Source organism: Acomys russatus, chromosome 2, assembly GCF_903995435.1.
Source record: "Acomys russatus chromosome 2, mAcoRus1.1, whole genome shotgun sequence".
NCBI lineage: Eukaryota > Metazoa > Chordata > Mammalia > Rodentia > Muridae > Acomys > Acomys russatus.
Window position 1 is genome coordinate 14289479 of NC_067138.1, and position 18210 is coordinate 14307688.

The 18210-nt window shown below is 39.6% G+C and overlaps 1 protein-coding gene across 2 annotated transcripts; it reads left to right on the forward strand.

Moving 5' to 3' along the window:
• Positions 1-1909: 1909 nt before the first annotated feature.
• Positions 1910-16282, forward strand: Pex2 (peroxisomal biogenesis factor 2). 2 transcript variants are annotated; one of them, XM_051158505.1, is made up of 3 exons: positions 1910-1941; positions 13128-13237; positions 15021-16282. In XM_051158505.1, the coding sequence occupies exon 3, from the start codon at positions 15038-15040 to the stop codon at positions 15953-15955; it is 918 nt and encodes a 305-aa protein (XP_051014462.1). In that variant the 5' UTR covers positions 1910-1941; positions 13128-13237; positions 15021-15037; the 3' UTR covers positions 15956-16282. The 2 variants fall into 2 exon arrangements, with proteins under 2 accessions (XP_051014462.1, XP_051014470.1); XM_051158513.1 differs by having other exon boundaries at positions 1915-1941; positions 15025-16282.
• The last annotated feature ends 1928 nt before the right edge of the window (positions 16283-18210 follow it).

Genomic DNA, 18210 nt, shown 5'->3' on the forward strand with positions numbered 1-18210 from the left:
AAGGCAACCTTTACAATTATTAAAATAAAGTTTTTGAAACTACTAGCTCACTACAAAAATAAAGACAGAAGTACATGATGTTAAGACTAAATCCAAACTAGGCAATGTGGTGCATGCCTTTAATTCTAGCTCCCAGGAGGCAGAGGCAGTCTAATCTCAGTGAGTTCAAGGCCAGCCGGGTCTACAAAATGAGTCCAGGACAACCAGGGCTATACAGAAAAACCCTGTCGTGAAAAATAACAAAGACTAAATCCAGAATATATTCTCAGCTGAAATTTTACATGTTATGCTTCCTGGGATTCTTAAGTCACCTAACATAATTCAAATTTCCTATGAAGTTGGGATGTTCATTATCAAGATACTGTGATGTTCATGAGACCTATTAAAAGCTCCTTGAATTGGAAATATTTTCTGAAAATGTCTTCTCTATCCATTACCGAGTGAGCACATGTGTGCATGTGTTTACATGTACTTTACTGCGTGTGTGCATGTATGTATATGGGGCAATCATAGTGAAGGATTCAAGAGGAGGTGTTCTTTCCATCATGTGAGTATCTGGGATCCAGTTTTGTCCTCCTGCTTGGCAGAAAGCAACTTTAATTGCTGAGCACTCTCCTTGGTGTCACCTTTGTCCTTCTCATAAAAATCAAGTGAAACAAGAAAAGATAATATACAGCTGTTTTCCTAGCACTTAACAGCTGAAATAAAAATGCTGTTGAGGCCAGCCATGGCTACACAGCAAAAGCTAAAAGCAAACAAAAATTAAGTGAATCACAGTGTAGCCTTGGGCATTTCTAAGAAGGGCAACGTGGACACTTTCCTACATGAGTCCAAGGCTTGCTCATCTTCATAGAATTTACTCTCTTGAACAGCGTCCAACCACATTGCTTTAAAATTTTGGGGACACTTTCAATATACTAACACGTAAAAATGATGAGCATTTTTTTATCCTGTCATGCTGCCTTAGAATCATGCCCGTACCTTACAGTCCGAGTAGACTAATTTCAAACCAGTCACAAGAAGATAGTGGCCACCATGGGGCGGGTACACGGGATGTGTCTGCAGATGCCTCCCTCTTGTCCTTACCTGACTCTATACCCTATCAACCTGTAGCTCCTCCTACTGTGTCTTCTATACTGTTAGGGTCTCTTGGTAGAGAAGCATTTGTTTCAAGTTTGTCTTCCTCCTCCTCCAGCCTACTTTGCTCCCAAGATCCCCTGTAACGCACAGAAGCTACTCCTGTTCTGGGGTTCCTTATTCCATTCTCCTTTACTTTGTCCACGCGTCGTGCTTTGAATAAGTGCTCGCTAGTGCACTGGGTAATTCTTGAAACGAAATACAAGGAGATGGTTTGGGGCGGGGATAAGAATCACAAATTAGAGTTCAGCTGGTGAAGGGATGAGGTTGCTAGCATTAAGGGATCTTAAAACTTCTGTGTAGCACTCTACCTGGTTTCCTAAGAACCTTAGGACCAACCCACAAGCAAGGTCATGTCCCCTGGGTTGCCTTTACCCGGCGGTGTCTTGCATCCTCTGTTCCGAGGAGCTGACTGATGGGGACCCAGTGCCACACATTTGGGGACAAGGTCTGACCACACCCACTAAGGCCAGAGGGCGCCCTCCTTACAAGGACATCTCCAGGGTGCGCAGGCGCCCTGCCACCACTCGGAGTCGCTTGTCTAGCGGCCTGAGGTGCTGGCCTTGGGCCCGGAGCCCGACCGCTGAGCCCGACTATCCCGCGGGACTTTGACACGGAAGCCTCTTCACGCCAGACCCCGACCCCGCGCTGAACGGTTCATGACTCTTCTGCCAATCAGAGGCAGCTTTGCGGACCAATCCCAGGGCTAGGAGTGTCCTCTTCGGCAACTCGGCCCTTCGGCCCTTCGGCTTCTCGGCTCCTCGGCATTTTCCGTGGCTGGGCCGTCGGCTTTCCTCAGCTTAGGTACAAACACTGGCGGTAATTTCCCGAGTTTCTCTGCAGCTACTTCCGGGTCTTGTGCCCTTCCGGAAGCCCGCGAATTGCGGAAGCGTGGGTAGCGCACTTTCGGCTAGGAAAAGCCCAGCTTTCCAGAGAATGTTTGAGGAAAGGTTCCGCGGCGCCCGAGCGTTTCGCGGACCCCGCAGGTCAGTGTCGGCTCGGAGCGAAGCTTCCGCGGTCCCGGAGCACGGCCTTGCGATGCTCGCCCTGGCTGCAGGCCGCGGTGGCTTCCTGTCTTAATGGAAGGAGCCAGTCTGTGTCTGGGTTTCCGGAAAGGCAACAAAACAAATCCAAACTCCTAGTTTCCCCCTAGTATAACGTTGTCACACAAACTGAGCGACACGGCTAGGAAGGAGCTACTGCATTGCCAGATGAGACTTTTCAGAAGGTCCCGGAATCTCGTCGCCATTAACAGTACTAGAGTGACTTCTTAAACTCTAATTTAAGAATCTCTCGGGGTCCATAATCAGGGGCTTATGAAAAAGATTTTGCTTTTCAGTATACTGAAGTTTCAGCCTTTTTGAGAGCCCATTCACTTAAACTCAGTTTTGGTGTCTGTGGGCAGAGCCATTGAAGGTTTTTTTTTTTTTTTTTAAATGAAATAGCTTGTGAAGTGCAGTGAAATTCATGAGTTTGTTGTAAGGAATATGATAATTTGTTTTTCTTTTAGGGTCCTTAAAAGTCATTGGTTCGCTAATTTATGTACCATTTTTCACACACCAGATACTTAGTAAAAGGGCTTTTCACGGATTGAAGGTCTTTCAATCATCAGCTTTAAATTTTCTATGTCACCCTTTGCCAGATTGTCATGTTGACAATTTTGGATAGTTCCTGGCTGACTAAGAGTTCCATCCCCCACCCCCTTACCAGTTTGTAGTCAAAACACCTTCCAGGAATGTGTGGCCTTTAGTTAAACCTGAACAGAATGCGTTTGGAGTGGCTGACTTTTCTTTCTTTTTATTGACTTGATCTCCTTTGTATTTCCAATTACTTGTATCCAGAACGATTACAGTTGAAAGACCATGAGCCAGGAGATTTGAAAGAGGAGTCAGTAGAATTAGTTAGAAAAAAGAACTTTTTTTTTTTTTTTTAAAGTAAAGTAACAGAACATAATAGGCCACTAAAATGAAAAGAATTAGGTTCTAGTCTTGATTATAGTTTGCTTCTGCCCAACTTTACCTTTTGGTCTAATTCTCTTCTTTAGTAATTTGAGGTAGCACTCAATCTGTGGTTTTAAAATTGTTCCATAAAAGAACTTTTGTAGAAATTTCCTGGAGCCATGCAGAGGAGAGACAAAGCAAGCCGACCGTCAGCTGTAGTTTAACAAGCACAGCTATTTATGTGTTCTTTTATAACAGTGTTCCTGTTAAGATTTCATTCATATCTTGGACCAGATGATCAGTCTGTTCCTTTTAGCAGGAAAATTCTCTCTCTTAGTACAATTGTTCATTTGTTCTCAGCATGCACTCATTTGGTTATTCGGGCTTCCCAAAATTATGTATTCATAATTTGTAAAAGCTACAAATACGATAATGCTGTTTCATTTTATGAAATAATGCTTGACATTTAGTTTTGCCTTTGATGGGACATAATTCCTAATTTACCTTCTTCCCCAAAAATCTCTTTTCACTGTAATTAAGATTTGCTTAAGCTGATGATCATTCAAGTCTGTGTGTGCAGTGTTTTTTCTGTCTGACGACTCAGTTTCTGTGCCTTGAAGATAGGAGCTGACTCGTTAGCTGTTGCTTCTCTAGTAAAATTGAGGATCTTGCATTAAGTGATTTTCAGGTTCCTACACTACAAAGCAACATAAAGTATGAGCCATGTCAGGTTTCATGCCTAAAGCAATGTTCACGTGAGATTGCAACCCCCTACCCCCTTTCTTGGTCTCTGAGTTGGACAGCCAGATAGGCTACATATTCCCTGTCTTTTTCCTGTGAAGTAAAAGTAGCCTGTGAGTGTTCCGTGTCCCTCTTCTTTCCTTCAGAATGGGAGAGAAACCAGGCTGCACTGATTTTGCATGACTGTGAGTCTGGGGCTGTTGCTTTCAGCCCAGTACTATGGTTTATACACGAGGTACTGGAGATAGGGAAGGGGAAGGGCAGGAAGAGGCCCATGTGTGCTCGCTCCCCAGCGCCCCCCCTCCACCTCCCCCACTGTGAGCTATGTGTCTTTACAGCCTATTTCCTTCAGTACAACAGTCAAAAGTCTCTTTCTATATATATATATATATATATATATATATATATATATATATATATATATTTTTTTTTTTTTTTTTTTTTGCTCTATTTAATATGTATTCCTTTTTCTCAGAGCTCAGTTTTCTTTCCTGAGTAAGTAAAGTAAGTTGTCTTTCCTTTCTTATTAAGACACATAAGCCATGAGCTCGAAAGTAATTCTGTCTCGATCCTGTCTAACCCCTGTGTTCAGTGGATGAGTTGGCATAACATCTACCTTAAATATAAATCTGTATTCAGAATTAATGATCTTGCCACATTTTTCACCCATATAAGTCTCTTTGTTTAGGTTTGACATTCAATCTTTTTGACTGATTCTCTGACCGCATGTACAGGGGGAGGGCATGTGGCTGAGAGCATGGATGATTTACCACATTCCTTTAATTTCTTTCTTCATCTGTAATTTAGAAAGTTTGGGTATGAATTTGGTCTTCTGGATGATCGTGAGGAGCAAAAACATTGCTTTTCATGGTGCGGAATTACATTTCATCCGAGCTCACCAACTGCTCATCCATTCTAAGTTTCTGTTCTACATTTTTGTAATGATTACCAGAAGTTTACTAATTGTTACTTGACCATAAATTATTATTGTCTTAAAGTAAAGATAATAACAGCTACTATTTTAGAAGAATTTCAGGACACAATATAAAGGAAATATGTAGTATCTGATACAATTATATGTCACATGGTAATTTGTCCTGTTCCATGAATGATACCTCTTTGTTTGGAGATATTTTTCCCTTCTCTTTTGCCATAAAATTGCAGTTAAATTTATGTTCTAATAATTTTCAAGTTATTTGGAATTCTAAGCAATTTGATCTTTCAAATCCCTGAATTAATGGAATGATGTGAAGATGTACTTTCTTCCGGTATTTCATCTGTTTGGCTGTGCCTGCTTGGATTACAAGTTCACTGCAGTTGGTATCGGTTCACTTAATGAAAATAACTCCTTCAGTATGTCCTCTGCTGCCACCTTAAAGTAGTTACACACCTGGGCCATCATCACCTTGTTGGTTTAGGGCACAGGTACAGAGCCTGGCTCTGCTACTTCTAGCCCTGTGACTTTATAGCAGTTACTAGTCTTTGTATACCCTACTTTTTGTTTCATTTTTTCTATGATTATCATCATGTATCCTGCTATATTTATGTTTTTCAAAGCCAGTTTTCACTATTACGATGTCTCCAGTTGCAAAGGGTTGTTTTGGTTTGTTTTCTAATTTCTTCCTTCTTCCAAGCTTTGCTAAAACACTCCTGGTAAATTACCATTTTTGTTTACAGGTGATAAAGAACGAGTTGCAGTAAAATGACTTGTCTAGAGTCTCTTTGACTTGCCTTTTCCTGTGTGCACCCAAACATCTCTTTAGTATCGCAGCATGCCCTCTGAATGATGGAGAAATAGCAGCTTTCTGAAAGAATGGAATAGTCAAACCTTGTAGCTTGCTTTATTTATTTATTTATTTTATTTATTTTTTTAATGGGTGATGATAGGTCAAGGTGTTGAACATTTTGTTTTAAGGCTTTAAAATAGTGTTTTGGTTAACTTTAGGTACTGAAACAAGTACATACTAGCTAAAATAAGCAAGGCCAGTGTGTGTATGTGCGTGTGCGTGTGTGTGTGTGTGTCTGTGTGTGTGTGTGTAAGATGAATTGTAGTCTTGGAAATTACTATTTACTTTTGGTTTCTTCTGTCTTTACAAATGGGGAAAGTACAGCTTCTTGTTGGTAAGTAGCTTATCACTGCTCTCCTTTGTGAGAACTTTGCATTTCTTTTGTCTTGCATACATATTTTAGAAAAGTTAAGAAAATACTAGAATTTTGATTAAGAACTGTGCTCAAGTCACAGGAATGTTGAGACTTAATGGCCAGAGTTTGAAAACTTTATGTGTGTTAGATATACCCAAATGAGCATTACTGTGATTTATCACACGGGCTCTACAAAGTATTGAAACCGAATTCATTTGTCATGGAGGGAGGAACAACAGTATAGTGGCAATTCATTGAGCAAGTCTGGCAGACTGGGATTTGAACTTACAGATTGTTGGTTGTTAGCCCTGTTCAGAGTGCCGGAGGTGCTGGCATTCTAATGGATCTCTTCTGTGGCTTTACCCTTTACCTGTGTTAGAAATGTGCTCTGGGAATCCAGTTCAGACCTTTTTTGATGTAAGTCCCGTTTGCTAGTATTGATTTCAGTACAATGGACAGTAAATCTATCTGACTACACAAAGAAGATAAAATAGTAGAACATAAATTCAAAACTTAAGATCTGCACGTAGAGATTATTCACATAACCTCCAAGTATGACGTTTTAGCTTAAAACTTACAAAAACCCAGAGAAAAATACAATGACGTTATAATTCCATCCGCTTTGCTTAGAAGAGTCACTAAGACAGTACTGCAGTGATTTTGTCCTACTAAGAATGAGTTCCCTATGGTGAAGTGGCAGAAGGACCTGGCCGCGGAGAGGCACATTTGATAACTTAGAGATTAATCAGAATTCGGAAGATTCTGCTGACAACACTTACAGGACTGTAAATTTAAATGTAGAATTTCTGTAGGCAGTGTGCATTGACAAGTATGTTTAATGGTAATACATCTAGTACTGAGAGTCCCAGAACAGGTCAATAATAATGTGTATATTGATAGCAGTAATGTAGGAGATGTTACTTGGTATTATAGCTAAAAATCCATGTTATCCTCTTAATCATAATTACATTAATATTGACAGGCCCTTGACAATACCCACATTATTATTGATAGATTTCTGTCAATAATGTGTTTTTAAATAAAATATATTCATTTATAATTTGCACCACACTCAATAAAATCTCTAAAGTACATACTGAAAACTTCCTTCTTCCTCAATGAGATTAAAATCTTCTGCTATGTTTTTTCAATGTATGTAGATGATAAAGTTTGTATTTTTAAAATGAAAATCAAAAAGAAAACAGGAGTTATTTAAAGCATAAGATTCTGTGTTGCTGCTCTTCAAAAACCTGTTTTTCAGGACTTTTTTTTTTTTATCTGAAAGAAAAGCAGTGTGGCATGTCCCCTGATAAAATGTCAGCAGGGGACCTTTTTAACAGTTCTTAGTGCTGGGTCATTTGGTCTTAAACATATTTATGTGACAAGTTAGTTTAATTACCTTAGCCCTAGGAGGTATTATACTTTTTATCTGTTTTTCACTTTGCCTTCAGCAGCTCTTCCATGTATCCTTAAAGTACTAGAATTGTCTCTAATGCTAATATATATCACAAATTATAATTTTAATCACTATTATGTGATTAAGTAATTTAAAGTATTCACTCTTTGCCTGAATAATAAATATTTCTTAATATTAGTGTGGTTTAGAGAATGAGAGAAAGCGCGCTAGAGTAGAGTATTAAAGGGTGCAATAGGGTGAAACTTGTCTGAGCATTTTGAAAAAAATATCAATCTGTTATTGTTTTAATTCAGAATAATTTCAGCTAACAAAAGCAAAAAGATTGACAAATTGATTTGTATTTTTTTTAACTCTTCAACTTTTGGCCAACATATTTGAAGCTAAGTAGCACTCTAAAAGATCCAAAGATATGGGAATTGCTAAAACTTAGTTAAAGCTTTGAACCACCTCCCCTTGGTGAGGAGGCCTGGTGGCTCTCAAAGAAAGAATAAGCAGGCTACTAAGATGAGACTTGATAGCCTCTGACCATATAGTGGGGGAGGAGGTCCCCTTTGGTCATAGGCCTAGGGGAGGGGGATAGGGTAAAAGCGAGAGGGAGGGAGATATAGGGGGATACAAGTGATGGGATAACAATTGAGTTGTAATCTAAATAAATTGATTAAATAAAAAATAAATTAAAAAAATATTTTTGCAAAAATTTCAAAAAAATAAAAAATAAAAAGCTTTGAAGGTAAAGCACCTGTGAACTGGCCAATGGTTGAGCATTGCTTTAGGCAGTGACAGTAGCAGGAGCCAAGAAAGTACTGGGTTACTAAAAGTAATAGACATTTTTTTTTATCCAAAAGTATAATCTTTTTATTCACCTAGTTCTTATTGAAAATGATTCATCTTCTCCAAAAATTTGCTGCCATCTTGGACAATCTTTGGATTATAGAAGTCTTGTAACTGGTCTCTTGAACAACAGTTGACCTCTCAGTGAACTGTGATGTCAGGCTAACCTTCTATGATGCTATATCTCTTCTCAATGATGGGCATACCTGTAGCACCCCTACCAGCCTAAGTGCTTTGCCCACTGTGCCATAGCGCAGCAGCCCATCTCTCTGGTTTCATCAGATGACGCCCTTCTTTGCAGGCAGGTGACGTGAAAACACACTGATTAGCCAACCAAGGGTACGTCACAGCAGCTTCTGCTGAAATCTCCAAGAGCCTCAGCAAGCTCTTAACCAGGAGTGCACATCTCAGGACTTTAGCACAGCCTGTTTCTTTGTCCTAAATAAGAAAGATACTTATCGTCTTCCCTCAGCAATTTTGTGGCCCTGTTTTAGTATTTTCATATTTTGAAATATATCTTTTGATTCTGAGCACTATGACCAGTTCTGATTTTACTAAAGCTCTGTTGTGTTAAAGTACATGAAAAAAGGAAGTTCATTGATAATAAATATTTACATCAAATCTGCTACCTAGGAGATTGCCTGGCATTTATATGCCCAATGAGTATTAGTTAAATTGAATAAGTATTTGTCAGAGAATTAGAAGTCACTAAAACACAGACTACTTCCATTATGTTGAAAATGATTTTATGTGATTTAAAGGCATTTATGGCATTTTTTCCCTGCACTTCACGCCTATTAGGGGACAAATCTTATTATGCTGCAGTGGAAGGAAGAGGATGCTATCCATAATCAGATTAATTGAACTTCCAATTATATTTATTTCATCAGTTTCCTCTCCTGGGCACTGCCCTTCTCTAAAGCTAGTATTCTAAAGATATGTGCCTGCCAAAAAGGGGGCTGGGTGTAGTGGATTGGGAGAGAAGAACAGAATATAGTATGTTGATAAACCAGGGTTGAGTGCTTAGACTGCCTGTGCCCTGCCCTGTGTGACCAAGTACCCCAGAGAGAGATAGTGTCTGTGTGCTCCTGAAGTTTCTTTGTTTTCTAGTCAGCCTAAATCGTGTTGATGGGGTTAAGTTGCCAACTGCATTGATAGTGGTGGAACCTAACCCCGTTCTCTGGGAATTCCATTTTATGATATTGTTCAGACAAGATACAAACTACATGTGGGATAAGCTTCATGTCAGGCCTTCCTGCTTGGCTCACATAAGCACATATAAAGTGATATCATGTTTACACTTTATCTGCCACAATTACATTTTAATGATATAGTCAATATTTCCTGGAAACAACTTCTTTGGACACAGGTTTAGGCATTGTTGTGAGTAATAATGAAGATTGCAGTCTTTTCGAAAGAGATTTGCCAAAATCAACTTTTACTCTTTTTCTTTTATGCCCATCCTTAGCCAAGGTAATAACGATGTGGTAATAAGACTTCTTTATAGCTTCCAAGGCACTTTTGTAGAATTATCTAGTTTAATCTCAACAACCCATTGAAGTAGCTGTTATTTCCAGCTTTTAGAAGAAGAACCTGAGGCTAATGAATTTTTTTGATCACAAAGCAAATAGGAGACAGCTAGAACTTGACCCTAGGAAAGTTTGATTTTAACTTTTCTTAGTCTGTCACAGTTGTCTAAAACTGGATGTAGAATATAGGTGAGGCATTCCATCCTGACAAACTGTGGGATGTAATGGACAGTGTTTGTTCTATGTTTACGACTAAAGTAAGTCACAAAAACTATTAAAATGTTGGAAATAAACCCTAAAACAAAACCCAGAGAAACAAATTATTCATCTGGGAAGCAAAGGCTGAAGAGTAGTTTAATAATAAGTCTTTTGGTCTACTAAAGGACCTTACTGAGGGAGGAAAGTGAGCCCAGCTGTTCCTAATCTACACTGGGGCCAGGCTTAGGGAAGAAAAAAGCAAAGAAAAAAATGTTAAACTATAACAGAAGGAATAAGAAAGAATTTTGTATAGTATTGTTAAATATTGGATCTGCTAGACTGTGTTAAGTCTTAAATCTCCTTTCCTGGTAGTCATTAAAAATTCCTCTTTGCTACATGATCTCAAGTATGATTTCTCTAGAAAGAAAGATTGTGAAAAGGATTTGTGTCTGAGAAAGTCTTCACTGACTGCTCACTAAACATCAGTTAGGAGCTTGAGGCTGAGCTCTCCTGCCTAATTATCACGTTAGCTAGCTGTGTTCATATGCTGTTCACTTAGTGCATTGACTGGCTGCCAACCCCACTACCTCATATAACCTCACAGTTGCTCACTCCTGAGCTGCTCCTGTAAACCTTGTGCTGAATTCTAGAGCTGGAAGATTAAGATATTTATGTACTCCAATATGGACCTTTCACAATTCTAGAACTTAGAAATACTTAAATAAGAGCCACTGGCCCTATTAAAGCAAGCCTAATAGCTCATCTGCTCCTTGGCAGGAAAGTCATCTGTCAAACTCAGTGCTGGGGACCAGATATGTGGGGTGCACATTGATGACTTGAATTGGACAAGTAATCATGCAGGTTTTTGTTAGCTAATCAAATAGTGTTTTCTTTTTTTTCTTTCTGCTATATGTATAATGTGATTGCATTAGGAAAAATATCACCTCAGTTCTATTTACTTGCTTGCCTTCCTTACTTGAGAGCCAGGACAGATCTTTTTCTCTGTATTCCAAGATCCAGTTATGACCTGGATTTTTGTGGCATCAACAATGGCCTTGGATAAGTGAAAGTTTTATACCAGCTTTTGTAATTGCAATGATTAAAACCAGCTAGAAATGAATGACAGAAGAATGTGCAGTACTGACGCATCAGGTGATGGGGGAAAGATGAATTTGCTTTGAAAATGACAAAATTCTCAGTTTTTTGTTTTTTGTTTTTTTAAGAATTTGAGACAGAAGATCTCAAGATCACTAGAGCAATTATGAGAAAGGCAAAATCTTAAGGTCCCGTTACATATCTAATAAACCAAGTCTTAAGACTGGAGCCCAGCAATCTAACAAATCTTGTGAATGACTCTGGTAAACTCCCCAATTTGACATCCACTACACTGGAGAAATGAAGGTATAGAGTGTGTTGAATAGTAAAGATACATGTATCTTTCTTATACATATTTATATCTTTATCAAAGGAAGAAAAGATTGCTGCTATAAGGAAAGCTGAATTTTTATTACTATTATGAGGAGATGTGGCCCACCAGGAACTTGAATCACTGCCTTCCTCATTTAATGTTTAACTAGGTAAAGTAAATTTTATCAGAAATGCCTGGCCATATAAAAATGTGCACCCAAGCTCACTGTCCCACATTTACATGATAGCTGCCAAGGTATCCCATAGAACCCTCTAACTTCAAAATTGTATGTGTGGCCTTCCCTTCATTTATTCCCCATGTTAAAGCACTGCGTCCCCATCCAGTTACTTACTCCACTCACTTATTTGTATTTACTTCTTCAAATGGTGTTAGCTCTCCCACCTCATTTTAGATTTCAGCGTTCATTTCTTCTCTGTTCCCACTGACAGGTTTACAATGTGCACCGCCATTAGTCTCCCACTAGATCAACCGAACCCTGTTAAATGGTCAGTGTGCTCGCAGCCCTTCTTACAGCCAGCAGAAATCCATTCTCAAGAGTGGCCAGAACAAGCATGCACTGAGCAGATCCACTAGCGTTTGCCTTACAGGTGCTTACTGAGTCCTTTTACGTTCCTGGTGACCAAGCACTCCTGATCTGAGCTTCCAATGTAGAGCCTTTAGAATCTGTCTCTTGCTTGCCTCCACAGCCTTCTACTTGTCCTTGTACTCCTCCGTCTTCTTATTGCCTCTACTTGGAACCATCCTGACCCTGCTGCTCCTTCTGAGATCCTGCTAGGATAGATCCTCTCCAGGAACCTGGCACGAGAAACGCACTTAGAAACACAGTGTCCTGGATTTCCCCCTTGCAAATCTCTTACTCTATTTCACTGCATTTGCCTGTTTGTTTTATATAGCATCCCCCCAACAGTCCCCCTCACTTAACCTAGGTAAATTGTGCCCTCCACCATGCTCACAACTGCCTTTCATTCTATCATATCACTGTGCCCAACACAGCAGTGAATAACAGATGGACCACAGACATGGTGAAGTAAATAAGAACCAGTATTATTATGCAGTTGGAAAACATTTTAAAGGTTACTCATCTCTCTTTTTTTCTGCCCTAGACTTTAATCCTGCTCATTTATCCATTTATCAAGTAATTATAAAATGCTACCATGTACCAGGAATTATGATAGCTGCCCTGATTGAACTCTGATAAAACCAGAGTCAGAGCATCCGTGCTTATCATGTCGTAGAGGAAATAGACGATTGAAAAGTACATTGTGTGCAAAGTATAAAGGCCAAATCAGGAAGACAGACTGCTAAGCAGGATGTCCAGGCCATGATGTAAAGTCAGAAGGAAGTGGTCCTTGAGCCAGTACCTGGTTTCTCAGTTGAAGAAAGGGGACACCTGTTCCATGCAAAAGAATTAAAAACAAACAAACAAACAAGAACAACAACAGCAGCAAAAACCAAAACAACAACCAAATGGTTGTAGTGGTGCTTTAAGAAGGATGTGGGGCATGGGAGGAGCATGTTCTGGAATGTTCCCCTGTGGACAGAGGCGTCTGATGGGCCAACAGGTAGATAGTGCAATAGAATGAGTCTTGGTGGAGGAAGAACACCCAGCTTTTTTTCAGAAAAAGGTTTTTTTTAGCAGTTACAAGGTGATGAATTCATGAGAAAAAGTGCAGAAACATTTGACCATCCATTGGCAGTGGGTTAGATTAGAAGAGTGAGGAAGGGGGACTCTTCCTCTTTTGAATCCCTTTCCTTTACTACAGCTCCTGGCAAGTATGAGGCAAGGCTCTCTTGGAGCAGACTTGTAGCAGATCTCTCCACCACCTTGTGGGTAGGCCGCTGAGTGCTGAACAGGTCACAGGAAGGAGGAGAGGTGAGTGCTCCCTCAGAAGGGGACTGGCATTTCTATGGGAGAATCATTCCTCATGTCTGGTTTAGTGGACGATGTCACCAGGCAACCTGTATTATCCAAGGGTCATTTTGTTTCCTGTGTTTGAACTTGTTATGCATAAGGTCGCTGCAACTAATTCAATCTAGGACACATGAGCAGCATTAAAATTCACTTCTTGAAAATGTCTGGTGTTGTCAGAGATAGTCCTAATTTCAAGAACTACAAATATGTTATAGGATGTTTTCAGTTCTTTTACTATGTAATAAATAACATTTATCATCTGCCTTTAAATACATTTCATAAAATAATTACATTTGAAAAGAATGGAATGTCATTTTTGTCTGTAGCCCTTTGTTTTGTCAGTGAGAAACCCAGGGTGGGGAGGGTTAGTGTTCTGAAACTCCCTTTACTGTATTTTTTTCCTAGCCTATTGGTGTGTAATTGATAAGGGCTAGATATGTAAAGTAAACAACATGATGACCTCATATATGTATGCATTGTGAGGTAAGTACTGCCATTAAACAGACATATCCATCATAGCCCATCATTAGTGCGCCCACATGTGTGTGTTTAAAGGCAATCTCAGCCAGCTTCAAACAGACACGCGGACTAATAAGTATACTGTACAATAAGTCTCCAGAGTTTACTCATCCTCCACCTTGCAATAACAACTTTACCCTCCACTTCCCTGAGTTCCACATGTTTTAGATCATACATAAAAGTATATCAAGGAGAGACCCACTTAGAAACTAACAAGAATTTGGGTCACAGCTTGAGGTTTCTGGTTCATTTAAAAGATGTAACGGATTTCAGCTGATGTGTATATCAACTGCTACAGGACCAGATGTTTTCACTGCTGTGGTTAGTAATAGAACTTCTGAAGCAACATTAATTAATGTCTTAGATTTTTCTTACTGTTTTTTTTCTCCTTCAGCATCTATTTCTTTCCTCCTGTGTTTATGAAGTTATTATAGTATGTATCTTTTCCCATGCTTTTTCTTGAACACTTTATAGTTTGTGTATCCAAAGTATAAATTAGCATCTTAGTAATGAAATGTAAGTAAAGTATATTTGGGAAAGATTAAGTGACTACTTTAAAAACACACCTTTGAATCCCACAGAAGGGCTGGAAATCACAATGAAGCCTTGATTTAACCATCTATTGCCATGTTCTATGTAGTCCATCTTTTTCCATTTGTTGTGTTATTTGGTCCCACTGTTACTTTCAGGATTTTAGCCTGTGTTCCAGAATTCCAACCCAAGCAATTTTATGTAGAGGTATATTTGTGGAGTCCATAAACAGCTGTGAGCTCTCTCTCTCTCTCTCTCTCTCTCTCTCTCTCTCTCTCTCTCTCTCTCTCTCTCTCTCTCTCTCTCTCTCTCTCTCTCTCTCTCTCTCTCTCTCTCTCTCTCTCTCTCTTTTTCCCTCCTCTCTCCCTCCTCTTCTCTTCCTCTATCCCTTCCCTTCCCACCCTTTCTCCCTCTCTATGTCCCTCCTTTCTTTCTCTTCCTCCCTCCTTTCCTCTCTATCCATCCCTCTCTCTATTACCCTCCCACTCCCTAACCCATGAGTTCCAAAGGATGGGGTTAGGGAGGAGGGAGCAAGATATAAACTAAAGAAAAAGAAAAGAAAGAGAGGTTCCAATTAGGAAGAAATTGTTGCTGTTTTTATACCACTAATAGGCCATCTTCTGTGTTTCCATGCAGCTGAGGCAGTAAGAGAAGATTGCCACTGCTTGATGTTCCCTAATTGTATGTTTCCTAGGCAGCTTCAGAGAAGACATGGCTGGCAGAGAGGAGACTATGAAGAGCTCCGACAGAGTGCTGAGGATAAGTCAACTGGATGCACTTGAACTGAACAAGGCCCTGGAGCAGCTCGTGTGGTCCCAGTTTACTCAGTGCTTTCATGGATTCAAGCCAGGGCTGTTAGCTCGCTTTGAACCAGAAGTGAAAGCACTTCTGTGGCTTTTCCTGTGGAGGTTCACCCTCTACTCCAAAAATGCCACTGTGGGCCAGTCAGTTTTGAATATTCGGTACAAAAATGATTCTCTTTCCAACCCAAGATACCAGCCACCAAGTGAAAACCAGAAACTGTGGTATGCCGTGTGCACCATTGGGGGGAGGTGGTTAGAAGAACGATGCTATGATTTGTTCCGAAACCGTCATTTAGCATCTTTCGGGAAAGCCAAACAGTGCATGAATTTTGTGGTTGGACTTTTAAAATTGGGTGAGTTGATGAACTTCTTGATTTTCCTGCAAAAAGGAAAGTTTGCAACTTTGACAGAACGCCTCCTTGGCATTCATTCTGTATTTTGCAAGCCCCAGAACATGCGTGAAGTTGGCTTTGAGTACATGAATAGGGAACTTCTCTGGCATGGCTTTGCCGAGTTTCTGATTTTTCTCTTACCTCTCATCAATATCCAGAAATTGAAAGCCAAATTGTCTTCCTGGTGCATCCCCCTTACCGGCACTGTGGGTAGTGACAGTACACTAGCCAGCAGTGGCAAAGAGTGTGCTTTGTGTGGGGAGTGGCCCTCAATGCCTCACACCATTGGATGTGAGCACGTATTCTGTTACTACTGTGTTAAAAGTAGCTTCCTTTTTGACATGCACTTCACTTGCCCTAAGTGTGGCACAGAAGTGCACAGTGTGCAGCCACTGAAATCAGGAATTGAAATGTCAGAAGTGAATGCTCTTTAGAAACCAAATTGTTTCCTCTGAGGAAAATGTATTATGTCCACCTTGGCATTAGTCATCCTCAGTGTTGATTGTAGCTGTCTTTGAAAAGGCATGTGCTGCTCAGCCACTGTCTTCTTCCTTTCCAAGCACAACTGAATTCTAATCACTGGAAACTAAATGATACTCAAGAATCTTGTAAATGTTCGTGGTTTTTTTTTTTTTAGATCACCTATTACATGTCTTAATGTCAAGAATAATGGAAAATTTTTGTCAGATGAATACTAAGAATGACTAAGAATTTTCCTTCATAGAAAAAGGTCAGACTCTAAAAATAAAAGATTTTTGGGACTCTGGGATGAGTGTGCATTCATTTTCAGAGATAAGAGAACATCATAAGCCAACACCATAAGACCCTGCAGTGTTCAGTCTCAAGGGCTAATGTCTTGCTTGCAACTAAGGGTTCAGTCCATAGCTGTCAGACCCTTCAGAGTTGAATTCTTACATTCAAAATGTAAAGGATGCTTACGGCAACTTAGAAGTAAGATCTGGGGACTGAGGCACAGCTAGGATGAGGAACGTGGCTTTCCACATGTCTGTAAGGTATCAGAGCTCATGTTCTCACCACGCGTATTGCTAATTTTATGGAATGATAGAGGTCTACAGTATACTAATAACGTAGCAATTCATATCAAGTCCCTTCTTTTCTCTCCAGGTTTCACTAAGGAACCCTTTATTAAATAATAATATAAAAAATATTAGGACTGTTTTTAATCACTTCACCAAACCAGTAACACTTTTAAACAGTCTCAAGTTTTGTGCCTTCACCATATGCTAAAAATCTAATAGGGTCACAGGCTAAGTAATACCTGTATTCTTTCATATTCTGGAGATATAGCAATTAACGTAGGTTAATCAGCCTCTAGTCTTAATTCAAGATTATGGAATGACTTTTAAGTAGCAAATGGAGAAAGATGAATATATGAGTGGTAGACTGTTGTTTATGTTTTGCTCATCATGTAAGGTATTGCTGCAGCTGGGGATGCAGCAGTAATACCATCTGATGGCCATTCACTAAAGTTGGACCAGTACAGCTTCAATTGAGTAACATAGGCAAGGTGTTTTGGAACTTGAGAATTATGCAATAAAGTTCTTTTTTTTTTTTTTTTTTTTTTTTGTCCTCTCATCTTGGAACTTAATTGTGAAAAACTGAAAATTCAGGAAAATACAGTTTTAAATATAGATGAAAAGATTCATATATATTTCATTCATTACGTCATATGTGCATTTCTTACTTCTGCATTCTTCACCATTGTAAGGCAGTCAGATTCTGTCTTCTTTCTCTTGTAAAGAAGTGACACAAATTGTCTGGAGTATATTTAGGATCTTGAGTTCTCACTAGATAAATCCATAGAGCTAGCTAAGATGACCCAGTTAGTAAAAGCATCTGCTACCAATTCTAACAGCCTCAATTTGATCCCCAGAATCTAGATGGTAGAAGGAAAGAACCCTGTCCCCTGACCACCACATATTCACTGTGGAGTGTGTGTGTGTGTGTGTGTGTGTGTGTGTTTGTGTGTGTGTGTGTGTGTCCAACTCAGATTAGTTTTGATGAAAGGAAAATAGTTTACTGATGTATGAAAGTATACAATTCACTGCAACACTACTGATCCTATCTGGATATAGATGTTTCACTCACCTTTAAACAGGGCTGGTGAGAGGGCTCAGGGTAAAGTTGCTTGCTTTGTTGCTACAAAGGCTGAAGATCTGAATTCCATCTTCAAAACCCACATGATTACATGATTGAAGGAGAAAACTGACTCTCACTCTCAAGTTGTCCTTTGACCTCCACTCATGCCACCCTACATGGGTACACACACATGGAAATATCAATGGAAAACAAACAAACAAAAGCTTTCTAACAGGCTTACTTCATGAGTTGTCCTTTTTCTTAACCTCGGGCATAAGGAACATGAGCTCAGCTTGAAACCCTGCCTTTGCTATTTTTATGTGTATATCTAGGACAATATATACAAAACTTCTTTGCATATGGTACATAATAAATACATGGTTAGGACCCTATCTAAATAGCTTTTTGGTACTGTGGGGGAATAAATGTTCTAGAAAGCAAAGTAGAAAGGTCTTGTTTGGGTGCATGATTTCAGAGTTTTCAGTCCCATAATCAGTTGGATCCAATGCTTTAAGGTATGTGGGAATGCAGCGCACCATGGTGGAAGGTTATGATGGAACGAAGATGTCCACCTCATGTCAGATGGGCA